Source organism: Echinops telfairi, unplaced genomic scaffold (genome assembly GCF_000313985.2).
Source record: "Echinops telfairi isolate 266 unplaced genomic scaffold, ASM31398v2 ScPeMD7_7469;HRSCAF=8507_1, whole genome shotgun sequence".
In the NCBI taxonomy this organism is placed as follows: domain Eukaryota; kingdom Metazoa; phylum Chordata; class Mammalia; order Afrosoricida; family Tenrecidae; genus Echinops; species Echinops telfairi.
The window spans coordinates 83,036,831-83,057,679 of NW_022111373.1; the positions used below are offsets into that span (position 1 = coordinate 83,036,831).

Genomic DNA, 20,849 nt, shown 5'->3' on the forward strand with positions numbered 1-20,849 from the left:
ATTTGCAAAAAAGAGAGAAAGAAAGTAGGTAGCAGTAACAGCAAAGGAGTCTGGGGCAGAAGATGATACACCGGGCACAGGCCCTCCACCCCAGGGTCATGGGGAAATGCAAACACACAAGACCTGTGGCAGCTACTTTTAGGAGGCCCGATTTCAACACATAATTGAAAGCCCGCGAGCTTTTTTTTTTTTTTAATAATTAAAAAGTGGTGTCTGCAACCGATCTATGCGATGGCTACATGGGCCAAAGGGCAGGGTGGCCCTTTGTTTGAGAAAGTTGCAAAGGGCCAGGCTTAGGGGCTCCTGGCTACTATTGAAGTGTATTGCCTAGGAATAGCTGCTTGCAGCAGCACAGCAACATCTTGAGGGCCGGCTCCCACTGGACTATCACAGAATCACTTCACTTGAAAACCACAAAGTGATCTAGAGATAGGATTCCCTCATGCTCCATTGGGGGAAAAGAAACCCCTCTGGCTAAGAGGAGTGAACAAAGTCACCACTCCAGCAGAAGAACTGACTTCTTAAGTTTGATCCTATCTGCCTGCCCCCGCCTCTGTACCAGAGAAAGTAAAATGACCCCGTGGAACTGAAGCAGAATTCTTTTATGCCACAGGCACACACACACACACACAAAGAAAAAGACTTTACACCGACAACAAAACTCCAGGTTTTTACTATTTGGGGCTTACATATATTTCAAAAGATAGAGGGTTTCTAGCAATGCTATCTTTCCCCCCATCCCTTTGAAGAAACAAGAGTTCTGCCAAGAACAGCTCAGGCGTCTGTGTGGAGAGGTGATCGCTACGTGGGTGCTACATACAGTCCCCACACAGGCAGAGGCAACCCAGCTTCAGACTTATTCTCACCTCTGTAAACTCAAACCAGTCCCAGATCTACTGCATCAAGTCGATTCTGACACACAGGGATCCTGTGTTAGGTCTCTGAGGCTTTGTAGATCTTTATGGGACCAAACAGCCTCCTCTTTCTCCTAAAGCTATTGCTTTCCTACGCTTTCCTTCGGTACAACTTCGATTGCCAAAAAAGGCCGAATTTCCCAATGTGGAGGCATGATCCATAGGGGCATCTTCTGGTCCCACCAGCTCATCACCAGGGCTCACTGACAGAAAACCCTTGTGTCCACCCTGAGCTGCAACATTCCTCCCCTATTTTTTAAAGACGGCCTAGGAAGGCTGGGAACAATGGGAACGATCCATCAGTTTCTAGCCGTCCTCATCTGGATGTTGCACGCCTCAACCCCCTAAGGTGAAAACACGAACTCCAACGCCGTATTTCCAGTTTCAGAATAGTGTCCACTGGACCCCCTCACTCACACAAAGGAAATCGTGTGTAAGATTTGGAAGTGCTTTGCTTCCAATAAAATTCTCCTGATGCGTACAATCACCTATCCTAGAAGTTCTATTTTATTACTGATTGTGAGTTGAACATTTTTCCATCCAATTTCCAGTCTCTGAAGGGTTCTGCAAGGCAAATGCTTTTCATTACCTGAAAACAGGGCGCCCTCTAGTGGTAAGATTTAGTAACTCCTGCTCAATGAACTAAGCAAGAGCAACCAACTTTCGGCGGGTTTAATTCATCTCACACTGTGTCCAAAATGTCACAAGTGCTGAAAAGTGCAGTTGTTCGACTGCCACTTAACCCGCATGCATCACTAAAAAACGGCTGGTAACGGAAATGCAGACGTGCCGCTTGAAACTTAGGAAATACCGTTTGCATGTTTATAAATTTCAGCCTTTTTCTGGGACCCCAAAGACTCAACCGCACAGAAGAACTGGCAGTACTGAAGCCACCTTTGACCTCTAGAGTCCTGGGAACCTTATGTTTTACTTTCCCTCTCCCCAAAGTTTGGTAAAACTCTCTCAGAGGCAACCTGAGGCCACTGCCTCACTTCTTAGCAGGAATAATCTAGGAAGAAAGGATCCTTTGAAAGCTATGGAGTGAAGCGTATCTATTTTATACTTGCAAGTGGCCATGGATTACAGAATGCCTCCTGGAATGCCCAATGTCCTGTGCACCTTCTGTTCAGCTGCGTGCTTGCTGTTATCTCCCTACAGAGAGCTGTGTTCTAAAGGATGGTCCAAATGGGGTAGGGGAGGGCATTCCTGCAATAGGAGGCAGGGTCTCACTATAAGATCTGCAACAACTTCAGTACACCTTGTTCAGTGTTTCTCTTCACCATCATTTGTGAAAGAAAAAAAAAAGAAACTTTAAAAAATAGTGTTTTAAAGGGGCAGTGAGAATTTAAAATAAATAAATAAACCCAAATCTTTGTTTCAGGGTAAAATGAATGCTTCCCTTCATAATTCTCACTTAAGACAACTTAGGACAGAAAGCCCTTTCAGGGTGATGCAAATTCATGACTCCGCCTCCAGGGTTCTCACGATAAACTCTGAAGGACACTGAGGAAAGTGCCTGTTTGTGTTTATAAATAAACCTAGGTTTTCCTCTGTCGGGACACATTCTACAAGGTTTTTGAAAAGGCACATCCAGTGCTTATAGAAGAATACAGCCCTCACTCCTCCCTGTGCTAGCTCCCCGCACAGGGAGCACAAAGGCGGAGTGGTGCTCTCAGCCTCCATCCCATGCACGCCCATCCATCGGGTCACACAAAAACCCCGTGTTCCCGAGAGAACCTGGGGGGGAGGGGGGGAGACCTCTATTCACTACCCCCTCACTGCCGAAGATACGCATTTTTATTCAGGTTTCACTTCTCACCTCCTGAAACAGCCTTCTCATGTCAGACCACATGTAAGCCCAATAAAAAATAAATCAGAGAAAAGTAAATCTCTTTGAAAGTCATTTCCCTCTACCTTCGTGCTTTGCTTTAGTCTTGGTGGAAAATCAAGCCCAGCGCGTTTGAAACAAGATTTATGAATCAGGCTCTTCAAGCTGAATGTTTTGCAATGCTCCAGTGGTTAAAAATTAACTCTGACAGGTGTAGACGGGCAGGGGGGAGAAAGAGTCATTTATTTTCCACTCTGGGCTTGAGGGTGCAATATTAGACTTCAATTATGCTGTGTTAATATTTCTGAATATATCCATGAAATCTGAAATATGTAAATACGCTTATAATGGGCTTCATTCAAAGGGACCTGGTGTGAATGGTCCTGGCTGCACTTGGTTGCCCTATAGAAATATACTTTTGTGTCATTAAGTGTGACTAGGGTAAATATAACACACACACATCATGATTAAAAATCGACTTTTTAGCTGTACATCTTTCTAAAATACTTATTCACAAAAGGAGCTGAAACCTATCCAAAGAGGTTTAAAGAGTTTAAATACTCTGTCTCCATCTCCCTCCGTCAAAGGGACAAATCCTTCACATAGGTGACATGTGTGCAAGAGTTGGGAAGTTTGTCCAAGAATGTTCAAGAACCCATACATTGGGACATGTCCTATGTTGTGGCCAGTCCTGGTAGGGGGGCCTCAAAAGGGGAGGACGCCTTGGCCTTGGCCTTTGAGAAGTGTACTTAACAGATGAAACTAAGAGTCACAGAGAAAGCAAGCAGCAGAGAAGGGGGGAAACATGCATGAGCTCCACAGTCCATTTCAGCTCAGCAGAAAGCTGGACGAGGATCTCCTGGGGCGCCGTTGACACAGATGACGCTTTTGAGGCCACCGCCCGGTTGTCCATTTTGTACCCGGGCCAGCGGCCCCAAGAGGAAGTGGGAGTTGTTGCTGAAATCCATGCTGCTCCCCTCAGCAGCCATGCACAGGGGAATGGGCTTCACACACCAGAGTCTTCCTCCTTCCACAAACATCCGCAGCGCAGTACCTGCATTTGAACAACCCCTTCCAGATATGCATGACAGCCCTTGCAGGTTCCCAAAGGGCCTGGCTCTGCTGACGGAAAGCAAGAGGCCAGTGGGGAGAATTGCCTGATGGGACTCCGAGCGCACAGAGCAAAGATAAAAATGGGGTGCATTGAAGGATTTGGAACTACAGAATGAGCAAGTGAACTTAACAGGCAAGAGAGGGGCCCCATAGTGTTAAAATATTTAACTCACATGCTACCTCTTTGACTCCTTGGAGCCCTGGTGGCATTGTGGGTACGAGTTGGGCTACCATCTGCAAGGTTAGCAGTTCAAAACCATCAGTGCCTCTGTGGGAACTAGACCAGACTTTCTACTCTCATAAGAGTGACAGTCTAAGAAACTCACAGGGCGGTCCTATCCTGTCCCGTGGAGTCGCTACGAGTTGGCAGTGACTCCATGGCAGTGAGTTTGGTTTTGAATTTTCTTCGTAACCTTAAGAAAAAACAAACAAAAAAGCCATGCAGAGAGGAAATATCCCCGTATCACAGCCTAGAGAACCATTTGGAAAGGCTGCGCTACTAAGTGAAAACCGTGGCAAGCAAGTAGCAGGAGCTGTGATGCACCCCCAGGTCTATTTGCTCCATCAGCACAGAGCTCTCTATTCCAGGGCTGATGGGAGTTACTCTGCTTTTTATCTCAAATGCTGTAAAAATCGCATTGTGACCCTGTCTGTGACCTGTAGAACCACAGAAGGGTCAATTTCAAATTGCTCAGTATACTGCTCACTCGACCCTTCAGAAGACTTGTTGATTGGACTAAGCAGCTTGTGGAGGTTCTGAACACCTGGGCAGGGGGGGTGGGGGTGGCAGGCAGCAGGAAGAGCAACCGGCCAGCTGTCCTGCTCTCTGGTCCCTCACAAACACCCGGTTCTGGGGCACAGTGGTCAGGTGGCACTGGGTGGCCCTCTCCACCTCTATAGGCTTTGACTTCTCCATCTCCAAGATGGCGGAGCTGGCCAATGCGTCTAACTCTGAAACGACGCTTTTAATACCGCCCTTCAACGGAATGACTGTTCTGTAAACTCGGGCAAGATTATCGAGCCATTCTATTTTGTACTTCATCGTTTATTTTAAAGGTCCTCTTTTGTCATTCCTTGAATGGAAATGCCATTTCATCTTCCCCAGCAATTCAAATGCTACTTGTTTTTCAAGACTTGCTTTCCGTTCGATTTCTTCCAGGAGCCTTTTCTGTCTCTTCAATTACCTTAAAGAGTCACCAAATGCATCTCTCAAGTGATTTTTGTACTTAAGAGTGCGCGCCCGCCCACTAGCGTTTAATTATATACTGTGTGCTAATATCTCACATTTGCCGTCTTGTATTCAATTTGATTTTGAATGCCTTATTCTACCTTTGCATTGCCAATAGCACCTGAGCAGAGCCTGCCTGGCACTGCACGTGATACCAGGTTGCGAAATCACTATGGGCATCAGGGTTAGAGGGGACACGGCGACATCCTGAGACACAGAGGTGACGCAAGCCAGCTTGTTCAAAGCAAAAGGACGTGAAACATTTGCTGATGCCGAGCAGAGGCTCCAGCTTTCAGTCTGCATTCGACCTCAACATAGAGAAAACAAAAGTCTTTGCAACTGAGCCAGGAGCAGCATTATCATAAACGGAGGAAATGCTGAAATTATCAAGGATTTCCTTTGACTTGGATCCACATTCAATGCCCCGACGTCAGTACGTAAAACAACGAACTGCACTGGGAAAATCTGCTGCAGAAGACCCTGCTACGGGGTTAAAAAGCTATGATGCCATCTGGACAGCTAAGGCAGCCATGACCCAAGCCCTGGTATTTTCAACTGCCTCAGAGGTATATGAAGGGTGGACAATGAAAATGTAAGACCAAAGAAGAAGCGCCACGCCTGAATTAGATGGCAGTAAAGTGTACTGCCAACTGAACTGCCAAACCGGTGTTGGAGGAAAAAGAGCCCGAACGCTTCTGAAAAGCAAGGGGGGCGGGGGGGGGGGGGGGGGGGGGGGTGAGAGTGCCCCTCACTTCCGGTGGACGTGCTATCAGAGTGAGCAGTCCCTGGGCCAGGAGCTGGGGCTTGGTAACGTAGGCAGGCAGGTAAAAAGAGGCAGGCCTTCGACAAGGTGGGCTGACAATAGTGGCTGGCGTACAGACTTGTGAGGACGGCCCGTCGATTGCTCAGGTTTGTCGAGGTGATGGTGAACTCCAGGGAAACAACGCACACCTAGGCCCCGAAGAGAGCATTTCTCTAACCTGGCATGTGTGCCCTGCCCATCACGGGCCCTGGGAGCCTTCCTGAGTACAAAGGTGCCGAGGGCGAGGAGAATGACCCTGGTGTAGACAGCGTCTTTTCAAAAGTGAGACACGGAGGTCTTCAAAAGGACCGCCACCTTTCCAGAACGACTCCACGGAATAACGGAACCCAAACCTACGGCTGTCGGCCAGGTCCACTCCATCCCACAGCGACGCCATCGTACAGAAGAGCCCAGAGCATCTCCATGGCTGCCATCTTTATGGAAGCCAAGAGTCACTTTGTTCTCCAGGGAGCAGCTGGGGGATTTGAACTGCCCACCTTCCGGTTAGCAGCTGAGCACTCCATCACTGCACCACCAAGGCTCCTTAAAGGCACACAACCCACAGGGGAAAATGGCTCAAGGCAGGGGTTAAAAATTACTTGGACTCCATTTTTCTGCGGCCATCACCAGAATACTGGGATCATCTTGCGAACGTTCTAGGCTCTGTCTTCTTCAGCAGAGTGGAGGGCATGGCTCCTCCATTGAAACTCAGACACCAACTTTTCAGCACAGCTAGGCTGGGCCCTTTGCTATGTCAAGCAGCTTAGAGAAGGGTTGCAGGTGAAGCTTTGAAACGGATAAACGTGGCTGACCAATTAATACCAGTCAGGTGACTCCAACTCCACCACTGACCCACTGCACCTGCTGTAGTGGGAATAGGGGACTCGCCACACACTAAATCCGTTGGTGGGTTCCTATCAAACCCCGTGTGGCTTTCAGCATCCAGATGTCTCCCCAACTTCTGAGGAGCGGCCAATGACACCACCAGCCCCACCCTCCTCTGCAGGCAGCGCCGCGCTCTCTGGTTTCTAAGACATACCTCAACGTTAACCACAAGGAAGTCAAAGACCTTAGCTCAGCCCTTTGGTCCCGGGTCCTGCTTTGTTCTTGCTAGTCCTCTTCCTTCCTTCCTTACGCATGTGACTGTGTAGGGGGCGGCACATTCCACCCACCACCCCATCACTGCGTTCTTTCCTACTGAGCCCCAAAGAAGCCTCTGACCGCCAACAAAGAACCCCCAAATGCATTAACATGGTCACCCGTGGACTTTAGTGTGAGGACATGCCTACTGACAAGGCTTCTCGGATGTCCTTTACCTACCACTCACAGGCATCGCCTGTGCCTGAACTACCAACACCGGTGTCTCACCTTGGGATGCCACCTTGTACACCTGACCCCTGAAGCTCTTCCCAGGACCGCCGAGCTGAGCTGATGTGCAGGCCGTGCTCCATCCCATCCCCGCAGGTGGGTTTTAAGCCTCGCCCCGCCCAGAAGCAAGCAAGCCAAGCCTGGCGAGGCAATGGCTAGTCCAAAAGCACAGCCTGGTTCCCGATGGCATGACACTGGTGAGGGAGCCCCCATGCCCACCGTAGACACAGCAAAATGGTCATCACATGGACTCCCTGTCAGGAAGCAGCACTTTCAGTAACAAAGGCAGGCTGTTTCCTCTAACTTCAAGGTACACATGAAGACTACAAGCACTAGCTTCCAGTGGGCCCAGAGCCTCGCTTTGCTTCTTAGGACCCTAGACACATTTCTGCATGACCGCCTCTCCTAGGGAGCTTTCCAACCGGCACAGAGCCAAGTAAAGTAAGGTTGTCGGGACCTTCCACAGTAGAAGAGAAATACATCAGTTTAAATTAAATCCACTGCTAACATGGTCGGCATTTCCTGCTTTGTCAAATGGCTAATTGGATGCCGGCTTGCTTTCAAAGAAGTGTCTGGCTTGCTCCAGCTCGCTGCTCGCGAAGGCTTTGGCTTCATAGGGCCACGTTATTGAAAACGTTTACCCTGAGAGCATTTCTCGGCACACTTACTGCCCAAACACAACGTCTCCACATACTTCACAGAGTAATTCTAAACCCCCTACTTTATAAGCATTGGAAAGGAAAACAACAACAAAGACGGTCAACAACTTCCACGAACTCCAACGATTTATTCCACCACTAGAAGCGTAAAGCAGAGGGAGTCAGGAACCTCTTTCCAACCCTCACTGAAAACCAAGAAAAGTTTAAAAATCATCAGTGTTGAGATCTGAATAAATAGTTTCCATATGTACCAAGATCACTCAGCAACACCCCCCCCCCTCCCACTATATCACAAAGCAAATATAATCATGGATCTCAATCCCACAAGAACCCTCATGCTACCTCAAAAGAGGCCTTAGGCCACGCAACACGGAGAGTGAAATTTCGAAAAGGGTTACCTGGTGCAGGCAGTCGTTCATTCCATTCAGTTGAGATTAAAATTTCTATGACTTTTATGAGGTGTTCAGGATTATCAGCACTTTAAAAAAAGAAAAAAGAGTGGGAGAGAAAGATGATTAGCAATCTTCTCCCTAAACACAAACTAATTTTCACCGACAAGCCTTCCAAGGGAAGGTGTACAAGACAAAATCCACACGTAGCTTTGAACTTGGATCTTGAGACCAGGTTTAATGATCAATCCATTTCGGGCTCCCCTCGCCACCCCTCAGACACACTGGTCTTCTTTGCCTTACTTACCTGGCTGCTGGGAATCTGAAAAGCATAGGGCTGAAAATTTCGGAGAGTGCTCTTGCATTCAAGAGATTCTTGCTGGCAGTTTGAGAGAGCTTAAAGAAATGTTTGAGCAGATACTGAAGGGTAAGCCAATACTGATGAGGTATGTTAGGCGACCTGATGACCTTCTTCAACAGCTGGATATAGTCTTCGGAGCTTTGTAATTCTGCATGTCGAGAGAGAGAGAACAGAACAAGATAAAAGATGGTCTCTCGGCACCAGTTAATCAACACCTAGAAAATGTATGTTCTTTCGCCTAGCCCCAGGAGGAGCTGTTGAAATGAGGTCCTCCGGAGAAACAGACGATACGTCTGTTTTTCTCATTAGAAAACGCTTTGTAAGAAAGTTAAAAAAAAATTACATCAAGTCAAATGGAAAAGCAAGAATCTCTTGGTAAGAAACCACTGTGCTAGCTGAAAGCCACCCTGCGAGTGTGATTGGCTAACTCGGAGGAGCATCTGGTAAGTAGCACAGGTCTTAACTTTGAAGGTTACCAACCACAGTTTCCTGTCCCCCAGGCACTTAGCTGAGCATGAGCACCCATAACTGTGAATCTTCTCCCCTCCGTACACTTGCCAGGCCCTCGCAAGGAAGACAACCAGATTGCCCTCCCAGCCACTGGGTCCCAATCCCTGAACCTGCCACAGCCCCTGGAACAGCGCGTCCTTCATGGATTCAGTGGACTTTGCTAGTAGCGATAAAAGGTTAACAATTAGCCATTTCAGCATGTAGACACTTGTCCTAAGCAAACGAAAAGCTCGGGTCTTCTATCGATCGTCTCAGAGAGGAGGGAGTACGGGTTGATGGGGGGGAGGGGCGGATGACCACTACTAAGTAGTTCCTTAATCATCTCCCTTTGGGTCGGGAGGGTGACAGAGACTGCAAGCGTGTCCCATGTAAGCGGACGCTCTGTGAGGCTTTCAGCAGGGACAACAAACCTTGGGCTAAAGAAATCATTTCACTGTAAACGGCTACTGGGATGACGGGGCTGGGTAAATCCAGAAGGTAGCGTTTGAAGGCATCGGCTAGAACTTGCACATCGATCACTTCCAAGTCCAGGGATGTGGCATCTATGGAAGAAACATACAAACATTTTCTAAAGCTTCCCCCCCCACCCCCCTTCAGGCATTTTATTGGGCCAGCTTCCTATCTGGTCCTGAATGCTCTACCCAAATATAATATAGGGAGACAAACAGACACGGGGCTTTCGAATGGCTTGTGGGAAGGTGTTACAGTGAACCCTCGCCACTTTGCGCTTCGACTTCCGCGGCTTCACTCTATCGCGGTTTCTGCGTAACAGCACCCACTGCCTACACCCGCTCCTTCAGAGGAAAAAGACGGCGACCCACCTGTAAAGTGCATCCCTTAAGTCATTTCATAGGCTATTGATTACAGTATTTGTAAGAACTATGTATAATAATACTGTATGTGAAATATGTAATACTGTAAGCTAGATGCCATAAATAACAAATGATAATTGTAACGTCCAAAATGTTTTACTGTATTTTCCCTTTTTCGTTTAATAAATTGGGTAATACGAGTGTAATGGTGACTAAAGGGTGTTTTTTCATGTCCTCTATGCTCTAACTATGAAAATATTTGATTTACAAATAAAGAATCATACTTCGCGGAATTTCATTTATCACGGTAGGGTCTAGAACCAATTAACCGCGATAAATGAGGGTTCACTGTATTAAAGATAAGGGAAATTATCCACAAAGTCTTTTCTGTCCCTTGGTTGAGAATTCAAGAGCACTGTTTCTCAGAGGGAGCACCGTTGGTATGTTGGCTGGGGCAACTCCTTGGTGGCACTGCCGGGTAGGTGGTTGGAACAGCTAACCACAAGGTCAGTTGTTCACAGCCACCAAGGGCTCCTCAGGAGAAAGGTGAGGCTGCCTGCTCCCATAGAGGTTTGAATCTTGGAAGTCCTCTATGGGGTCACTGGGCACTGAAATCAACTTGATGGCAGTGCCCTTTTATTTGGGCTTTGGTCGCACATGTTGTTAGCATGTAGTACGCCGGGCTCCCTGCCCGTGATGCCGGGGACAAGACCCCAGACTTTGAGGCAACTCAAGGTAGTGTTGCTAAACATTCTCAAAGCCCATCCAGCAGGGACAGTGGTGTGAGAAGGTGTCTATTAAAGAGTGGGCTAACAGGTGTCTTGGTGAGCTAAGGCTACTAGCCTCAAAAGCAGATAGATGGCTTCAACCAGCAGACATGCCTCTCTCTTAGTTTAGGCCGTGAGAAAATGCTGGCCCCAGGGGCAGGCTTCTTTGTCAGCTCTCGGGAATGGTCCTTGTCATTTTCTGTGGGTTCTGGCACTCCTTAGAGATCTATGTGTGCCTTGGCATCAATCTTTCCCTGGGTCTAGAGGGTTTTCTGCACAGGGACCTGGGTTCAGCCATAATGACTAACTAAGCTAGCACTGAACTTTAGCTATCTCCAGAATAAGTATCTGAAGAAGAATTTCAATGGTTTCAGAATTCCTCACCACCTTTCCCCCAGTGGAAATACGCCTCGAGTACTTGGGATAGAAAGGGGGCATACTGCTAGCCAGGAAGGAAGAATGCTGGGAAGAAATGTCTTGAGGCAGGGATGACCGTGGGCACTTAGACACCCGGACTGGCACAGGCTACGGGGGAAGGGTGCACACTAGTACTGAGAAGGCAAGCTTGAGGACTATCGGTGAACTCAAGTGAATTCACAAATCGCCACCTTTATACCACCGCTTCATTACTGGTGGCGTAAGAACTGGTCGGGAAGGAATTGCTACGGATTGAATTGTTTCTCTTCAAAATGTGTCAGAAATCCATCTAGGCCCATGGCTGCAATCCCAGACAAGCACCTTGGTCACAAAACCCCTTCAGTAGCTGTCACGGTTCTGTTGTATCTTCTCTCTCGACTCAGTCGCTGTAAAGCCGACTTCACAGCCAAGGGTTAGAGATACTAGTGGTGGGGTTGCTGTTGGTAGTCATGTAAATTGTGATTATAAATAAACATGCAAGTGTTTTAGGTTTTCCTTGTTCTGTTAGTGGGACCACATTAGCGGAAGGGTGCGTCTTCAATCGATCTCTTCGGCAATATAAAGGAGCACATTGAATAAGTAGCCGGGAGAAGAGAGATGCTATGCTCCGTGAACACTGTCTGACGGCTGAGGCACAGAGGCTGAGGAGAGACACAGACTTCCTCCTGCAGAGCCAACAGAGAGAGGGAACTGCCTTCCGCCACCCCTGTCTTCGGACTTCCAGTCCCTAAAGTGGGAGACGGTAGGTTTCTGCTTGTTACCATAGATACCACTATTATGACAGCTCTGTGACGGCAGCACTAGCTCACTAGGGCAGGAGTGACGTTGGATGAGGAGATACCAGCTTTTGTCATCTGGAATCAAGTGGCAGGGTCTGAATGCTACGTAAGAAAGGTACGAGGCATCAACAAGAATGAAAAGAACTTGGTGACTGGTCTGGTGGGCAGTCCAGAAAGAACGAGGAGCAATGAGAGCGGACGCTGAGACGTCAAAGCATGAATGAGAAGGATGTGGTACTGAGTCGGTGATAACATGCAGTGACCCCACTGACAGAGCCCACGTGCTCCTTTGGGTTTCCAAGATTTTCGATCTTCACAGCAGCAGACAACCTCATCTCTCTGCTGAGGAGTGGCTTGTGCATTTGAACTGCCAACCTGTGGTTAACAGCTCCTTCCAGGTAGAGAAGGACGCTACAAAAATCCCCTCGACGCACCGTTATCATAAGCCAACGAGCTTCACCAGCTAGGCAAAGTTTATGAAAGATAATCACTTGCACAACTCCACAAATGCTCTGAGAAAACCCACTTTGGTACAAGAATGGGTAGATGACTTTGAGGAAGAGACTGGTTAAGGGTCACAAGGCAGGGAGTGATGGGCTTACCCGTCCTACGAAGAACTAACCAGAGAGATAGCCCATGTTACCAAGGGTGGGAAGGGCAGGACAAAGACTCCACTTAACAGTAATCCAACTTCTAGTGTTCGGATCAAAGACAGTCTGTGTGTGCGTGATAGGAACACTGTAGCCACCGATTATTTGACAAGCTCTCGTCCCTCGGAGACTTCCTGTGATCATCGGCGTGCTCAGCAAATTGATGTTACGTTACTGAATTAAAAGAAAAAATCTAAGCCATTTGCTATCCAGTGGATTCGAACTCCTGGCGCTGCCATATGTTTCTGAGAAGAACTGTGCTCCACAAGGTGAACACGTTCGTGGAGGCCCCTGGGCAGAGACAACCACCAAGCGGGTGGTTGCGCCAAGTGCGTCGAGGTTTGCACCACCCAGGGATTCCTGACTGAGAAACATTAAGTGGCTGCAAATGGCACCCGGTCCTCCCTCAAACGGAGTTTCTGTTGCCTCCATTGAACTCTTGGCTGCCAGGCTGCCAGTCTGGGGACCCGATGAGATCCGTCTCACTTCCAGACGAGGGCTACCTGAAAGCAGAGCCTGGGGGCTCCTCCCGTCCCCCTGTGTGCTCCCTCAACACTCACTGCCATCGAGGGAATGCTAACCCTGTAAGGCAGGGAAGAACTGCCCCTTGGGGTTTCTGAGGCTGTGGCTGCTTGCAGGAGGAGAAAGCCTGGTCTTCCTCCCCAGGATCACTGGAGGTTTCTAACTGCAGACCTTGTGGTTAGCAGCCCAAAGCCTAACGGGTACGTCATCAGGCGGCAGGAGCCGCAGAGTACTGCATGTAAAACAGGCTTGTTTATTGTTCACGGTTGGAGCAGTTGCCCATTGAGGCCCTCTCTAGCCCTGGAGACACGGCGGGCAGTCTTTATAGCTTTTGAATAAAGCCGCAAAAGGCTTCATTCCTTTCGGTTTTAAAGCTTCGCATCCTTTGGACATTTCATCAGAAGAGGCCAGTCCTTAGAGAAGGCCATCATGCTTGGGAAAGTGGAGGGGCAGCAAGGAGGAGAAGACCCCCTTGGCCAAAAGGGTAGACGCAGTCACTGCCTCAATGGGCTCAAACATCAGCACGACCTTGAAGGTGGTGCGGGACCGGGCGGCCATGCACTCTGTTGTGCATAGATAGGGTTGCTGTGTATTGGACGTGACTCGGTGGCACCTACCCACCACAACTGCCTCAGTCTCCTCATCTGTAGGAAATCTACCTACCACGTACCTCCCACAGCTAGGCACTCCTGTCAGGCGGTGACTTTCAAACTCTGCCAAGTCAGCGCTACAGATCCTCTAAGCCTGGTTTCAGGTGAGTGTATTCCACCCCGTTTTTCACTCAATCTCCTTGTAATCCAGAAGGAAGATGCCACCCCAACTTGTCAGTGGTTCCCAGCAACCACCTTTCCCTGGGGACATCAGGCAATGTCTGGGGACTCTTCCGATGGTCATGCCTGAGGGAGGGGTATATGACTGGCATCTAGTGGGCGGGGGCCACAACCCTTGCCAGACACTCAATAACACGCAGGACACCAAATAACACTCCACACCAAGAAGGTATTCAACCTGCAGCGTCAAACAGGCCAAGGCTGCGAGAGCTTCATCAGTCGAGAGAAACAGTAATACTGCTTTTAAAGTATGTGGAGGAAACTCCAGCCACTGGAACTCAAAGGCTGCAAGAAGCAATTATTTTGGGGGTAACATAGTAGAAAGAAAATATCAAAGCCTTTTGGATTCAGGCCAATTGGGACAGAAGTCAGAGCTATGTCACTTCCAAACCCAAACCAAACCCAGGGCTTGGGGGCCCTGCTGACTCACGGGAACCCTACAGAATAGACTAGCACGACCCACAGGGCTTCCAAGGCTGCAGCCTGTAGAGAAGCCACATCTCTCATTGCAGGGGTCACTGGGATCAAAGAGCCAATGTTTTGGTTGGCAGCTGGGCACTTTAACCTCTGTGTCACCTGGGCTCCTCCTCTCTGCTGTGTAACAGCTGGAAGGTGGTGGTTCTGTATTTGAGGTCGGTTCCTGTACTGGTGGTTTAATATGAAATGACAGGAACCTAACCTGAGTCGGCACCAACTCGATGCCAGTGAACGCAACATAGGGTCAGGAAACCTGGCAGTATAACCACAAGGTCAGCAGTTTGAACCTGGCCACCAGCCACTCTGAGAGAGGGAGGGGAGGCTCCCTGCTCCGCAAAGATTTACAGTCTCAGAAAACCAAAGGGGCAGTTCTACTCTGTCCTGTTGGGTCAAGGCGAGCCAGAAACGACTGGACGACAGTGAGGTTGAGTTAATAAAAGTGGGCTGTCTCTCCCCCTTGTCCTTTGCTCACAATTCACCTGATTGGCTGAAAGTCCTGATCTCCCAGCTTCCTCCAGGGCCTGACATAGTCTTCTGCAGGGAAAGTTCCTGGAGTTGAAAAGCATCTTCCAGGATCTACTGACTCCCAAGTTGGGACAATGACAATGTTAGATTTTTTTTTTTTCAATTTAGGTATCTATTTTAGGCCAATAAACTCATTTTTTATAGTACAGACTCCAATTGCAACCCATTTGCTATGTCTCTAGCTCTCAATGGGGCAGGGAAGCCGCTGTCAAGACACCTCCGCGGACAAGCTGTTGATGTGAGTTTGGGTTCTTTACCTCATCGCCCTGGTGGTGTGAAGCGAGCTATGTACGTTTAGCCAAACTGCATCACACTGTTGTTGGTCATGTTATGAGGCCTAACCACGATTTCTCAAATAAGTTCCATTTCAAAGGTTTCTGATGTCTAAACATTTCCTGTGTCTGTTAAGATCACCAAACACCTAACATGTCTCTATCTTTTAATTGGCTAAGGATAGTACTTCCTGAACACTGCTTAGAAACACAAAAAAACAAAGCTTTTTGCCTTGAGCTTTCTATCCGCTCTGTGGGCAGGATAGGAGACAGGAGGGCAAAAAGGAGATGCCCCAGGAGGAAGATTGGACTCCATGCATCGAGGAAAATGGCAAAGTTCTTTATAAACAATGTATAGATTCAGTCAGGTTCGGGCATTTGCTCTGGGCCTTTCAAGCAAAATGATTCACTGATAAAGGTCTAGGCTCCTTTCTTCTCTGAGATATTTTTTCCTAGAAGTTTTCATAACTGCCTCCAAAATTTATAGGTGCATTTCAAATTCTCATGTACTAAATATGTGTGGGCACTCTCACTATCACGCTATACTCCTGAAGGGGCTTCTTCCAGCTGGGTTCCCTCTGTGGCGCAACCCTCCGAATTTATTTTAACTGATGGGAGGCAGGCAATTAGGTTTCAAAGGAAAAAAAAAAAAGAAGAACAAAGAAAATATTTGAGAGGGGGAGCCTGAGCGGTGTAGTGCTGCTAAATGCAAGGTCACCAGTTCAAAACCACCAGACACTGCTACAGGAAGACGAAGCTTTCCCCTCTTATAAAGGGTTACAGCCTTGGGCACCTGCAGGGGCAGTACGGGCAGTGCCACTGTGTCCTACAGGGTTTCTGTGAGTGGGAAGCGAGTGAGAGGGCATGATACTGAAAAAGGAACCCGGGACAACAGGAAGGGCACCGGGAGGGGCGAAGAGGGGAAGGGTGAAGGAGAGACAGAATGTGTCAGAAGAGACCTATGTTAGATTAGAAGTGGTCTTGAATTGAGCCAAATGAATCCGCTGTTGCCAACGTTAGTGTCAAGGAAAAGAGCACAGATACTGTGAACAGACACAGCCCAGATAGGGGCTTCTCCAGTGATCTGTGCAGGACGCAAGGTCTCGGCACTGTGATAGCTGGCAGAAGTCTGCACTGGTATGCACTGGCCAAGGGAACTAGTTCATGTTAGAATCTAGGATGTTGAATGGATTAACAGGTTCAGGGGAGGGTGGGTGGGTGGTGCGTGCGTGCGTGTGTAGGGCAAAAGCACTGTCTCTCTCATTTGTACTTCTAGCCCCACCATGATACTCACCACCATCAAGAAGCTGGCGTAATTCGGCCGAGCTGCTGGAGCTCTGTGTCCTATACAGAGTTGAACATTCCAGACCTAGGATACAAAACAGACTGTGTATGCAAAACACAGTTCTCTGGAGAACCTGTGCGCCTGCTGCCAGCTTTCCATCCAGTGTCTATTCTAGAAGCGTACTAAATATTGCTGGACGTCAAGTTCGACTATTAATCTTCGCTGGCGTGTTAATGATATTGGCCAAATCCTCTGAGCACCGAGAAGCAGATTAATTATATATTTATTAAATTATGGAACATGCCATTACGTTACCAAACCGGGAGTACATGCTAGTATCAAGCAAGAAATCACAGACAAAGATGATTTCCCCACCCCCGGCCCCCACTGGTCTACCCCTCAAAGAGCCCAGCTATCCACAGCAGCCAATAAGAGGCCTACCTCATGGGCAGCCCAAAAGACAAACAGAGACTTTCACACCCAAGACCCCAGGGTATGGCCAGGTCAGTGAGGGGTGCGGACCGGCAGGGGTCTGATTACCTTTCTTTTCAATGGCTTCCACTAGCTTGATGAGAAGAGGGGGCGCGATGTCGGGAGGGGCGAACTGCTCCGCGAGATCCGGAAGCGTCCAAGCTGCAGACAAAGAGGGTCCCTCGGTTAGGTGGGTTCCACTGGGGAGAACGTGACGCACACTCAGATGGATTGCGTTCGATCTGACAGGAGCAAATGCGGAACCAAGCACAAGCCCGTCCCCCACCCCCATCCCCAGGGTCTTGGCCCGCTGATTTAGAAGGCTCTTCCCACACCGTGAGGGATTTAGAGGCGGAAGGGCCAGGCTTGCTTCTCCTCCTCAAGCCCATTCTCATCACATCCGCCATGGAAACGGAGCAGCCGCGGCAGCGCAACCCACCGCTGTCAAGTTGATGCTTACTGACAGCAACCCCAGAGTTTGTACGTCTCTGCAGCCATTTCTTGCTCCTGGGGAATGGCTAGTGGGATTGAACCACCCATTTTCCTGTTAGCACTGCAATTTCCCGTTAGCACTGCAAGTTACCCCTACACCACCAGGGCTGAGCCCTTATTGAGAATCTTCCAGAATCCCCTGCCCACGTGGCCTTGATGGCCTCTTCCCAGGTCCATCCTCGCCAGGGGTCAGAGGGTTAGGGGGTTGAGATAGTTTATTGTGCCAGCCTGGCCGATAGACACAAGTGGAATTAACTGAAGGGCAGAGAGATAAATGGCTTGGTGAGCCTCGCCTTTCTTGTCTCTTGCTCTTTGATCATCGGACCTGTGTGCGGCTGCCTTGCTTGTTCTGTGCCTCAATTTAAAGGCTATACTACCTGTGGGACACCTGGCCTGTGGATTGTGTCACTGTAAGTTGAGGTCCCTTTAAGGCACCTCTGGAGCTGGGGACTGGCAGTTGGGACTGGTGGTTAGTTGACAGCTGGTGATCTGCCTTGTGATTGGCTGCTGTGCTGAGATAGCCTCGCTCTCTCTCTAAATAGAGGGAGATCTGGCAGCAGACTAGACTTGAAGGACTGCTAGTCTCTCACAACTCTCTCTCATGGGAGTGAGTTGCACTGAGCCATTTGTAGTGCTTTATAATTTAACTGTTTATTTCTTGTATTATATATTTATCTGTATAGGATTTAACAGTTCATTTCTTGTTATAGCTCGAATTATCTTTATAAATAAATATATTAAATTATCAGCAACTTGGTTTTATCTCTCTAGAGAACCCTGTCTCACACAGGGGTGGAGAAGCTGAGGCTATGGACAGGAAGGGCCGGCTGATGGAATGGACGTTGGATGTACAAGGCCCCTTGTGAAAGGGTAAAGTCATGGACGGTCTAGGACCAGTTCTCCCCAAACCCCCTGCACTGGGACAGAACTCGGAGAAAGACAAGAACTTGAAATTGAAATCTGGCCACTGGGTCATGATGAAGGAAGAACTGTCCAGGTAGGAACACCATCCATAAGGTAACTTCCTTGAACATTACATTATAACTGCACTCTCACTCCCAAGACAACCTTTGCAACTGTTTTCAAGTGCAATTATTTCTCTCGTAATATGCCAGAAGAATGAGCTAAACGTGCTCACCGCAAACGTCTCAAACGCTGAAACATAGGTACGAACACTGTCTTGGTGGAATTACCTACATGTGCCACTCATTTATTCTCTATCGATGAATAACTCTGTGTATTTTTAAAAGTAATCACCAGGCTCTCTTATCTAAGAGTAGTGAGCATGATTTATGAAAGATTAAATGTGTAAGATCTCAGTGGTATTCCTCTTTATCCTAAGCCATACAGGACAGTAAGTAAATTTCTGAGGAAGACTATGTTCCAAACACAAAAATTCAACACAGATTCACAGCCCAAAAAGAAAAAATTACCTGTGCAACAGCAAAGGATCGTGTAACATGTGGACGCACGTGTCCTTGCCCCAAACTCTATGAGCCATTCCAACGGCCAGGATAAAAGAAGAGGCTCAATGATGGCCGAAAACCCTACAGTAGTGCCGCCCTACAGAACATGCTGCAAAAACAAGCTGGCTATAGCATAGCGTACGATTCAGTACAGTCACTACTAGCCCCGTGTGATTACTGAACTCTTGAAATGGAGCTACTGAGGCCAAAGAACCGAATCCTCAGTCTTAGCGGATTTAAGAGGTTCCATGTGACCGTAACCACCCTCCTAGGAAGCCAAGCCCTGGAGTCTGAACAAGGAAGGGCATGTTTTGTCCGCGGCAGGTGGACAAACAAGGGGGTCGGACCCTGGGGTAGACCCCATCAAGTCCATGCTGCCTTCTGCAGACCCCATGGGACTCAGAGTGGAAGTTTTCAGGGGATGGCTTTCCAGAAGGAGGGCACCAGGAATACAACAAAGACCCCAAACAAAGGGCTATAGGAAGATCTCCGGACACAGGCATCCTGACTGGGGGCTAGTCAGCATCTAAATGTAGGCCTGTGATGTGCAGTGCAGAGTCTGGGGGACCTTGTCCTCGGGCAACCTGGCTGCGGCACAGTCTGTATCTCATAACGGTAGAGCAAACGTGCTGTTACCTCGGTAGACACTGTGATGCCTGATAGACAAGCGAGGGCTTTGCCTCTGCATCGTTCCCCACACTCGCTGAGCCTGATGACCACCTGGAAAGCTGGCTAAGGAACAGAGATCTGGGGTGCCGTTCCAAACCCCTGAAGTCAGAGTGTCCAGGGTAGAGGGCAAAAGGATCTGTTTAGGGTGAGGTAAAACACTGTCTTCCTTCCCATTACTGTTGAGTCGATTCCAACTCGGGGTGACCCTGTAAGGCAGGGCGGACCCTCCAGATAGGGGTTTCAAGGTTTCCATGACAGGGCTGCCACAGCGTCCTCCTGTGGAGCAGCTGGTGGGTTCGAACCACCAACCTGTCGATTCGCAGCCGAGCACTTTCACCACTGCACCCTCAGAGCCACCTAAAAAGTCCACCAATGATATCCTGAAATCTTTGCATGTTCAAATGCAAGTGTATTTGGAAAATAAACACCTAAAACACAAATGTCTTTTGAGTTTCATGGAACCTTCCGCATTAAAAATGCAAAGAAAAAAAATTTTTTATATTATAAATAGGGGCACACCCTACCCCCTTTCTGCAGATACACTATAGACCACTTCCCTTTGTCTCCATGGCTTGTCAGCCGACAAAGACCTTCTCCCCCAAATGGTTACTAAACTGGCCAAAGTGAGATATGCTGGTATCCACAGATGCAGTAGAAGGAGAACTCACAGACAAGAGACAGCTTGGAGAAACATGACTTAGGGTTCACTCTGCCCCTTCCCTCAAAACCACACAGGCCCTCATTCTTTTTTTCAAAGTGAAGTAAATCTCTTTAGTCCTGGCTACTGGACATGTTAATTCCTTAATAAAGAAAAGGTGGGTCTCCTCCGGGACTTTCATTATTAACACCATCACGTCTGCAGGCAAATATGAAAGTTCAACTAACGATCATTAAAGATTCCATCTAATTGTGACTGGAATAGACACCCACCAGTTGTCACATCATAGGGTTGGCATTGGTGCCTCAAAAAAAAAAAAAGTTTCCCATCTCTCTCCCTCCTCCCTTGGACTTGAGAAACATAGAAAAAAACCGCAAGTTCCCTTCGTTCCTCTAAGGAGCCTTGGTGGCGCATGGTCTGCACAGGGGGCTGCTCACTGCGAGGTCAGTCTTTGAAGCCACCGGTCACTCCGTAGAGAGAACGGCAGGACTTTCTACTATCGCTCAGACGTCCAGGCTCGGACTTTCTACTCTCGCTCAGACATCCAGGCTCAGACTTTCTACTCTCGCTCAGACGTCCAGGCTC

At 48.5% G+C, this 20,849-nt stretch overlaps 1 protein-coding gene across 1 annotated transcript in view; it reads right to left on the minus strand.

The window, feature by feature from the left end:
• PIK3R1 (phosphoinositide-3-kinase regulatory subunit 1) overlaps positions 1-20,849 on the minus strand; it is an 80,901-nt gene that overhangs the window by 13,243 nt on the left and 46,809 nt on the right. The window contains exons 2-6 of the mRNA XM_004703559.2: positions 17,049-17,141; positions 16,518-16,592; positions 9,583-9,714; positions 8,609-8,810; positions 8,311-8,390 (exon numbers count right to left, since the gene is read on the minus strand). Of these exons, the coding sequence (XP_004703616.1) occupies positions 8,311-8,390; positions 8,609-8,810; positions 9,583-9,714; positions 16,518-16,592; positions 17,049-17,141 (582 nt within the window). The remainder of the gene's footprint in view (positions 1-8,310; positions 8,391-8,608; positions 8,811-9,582; positions 9,715-16,517; positions 16,593-17,048; positions 17,142-20,849) is intronic.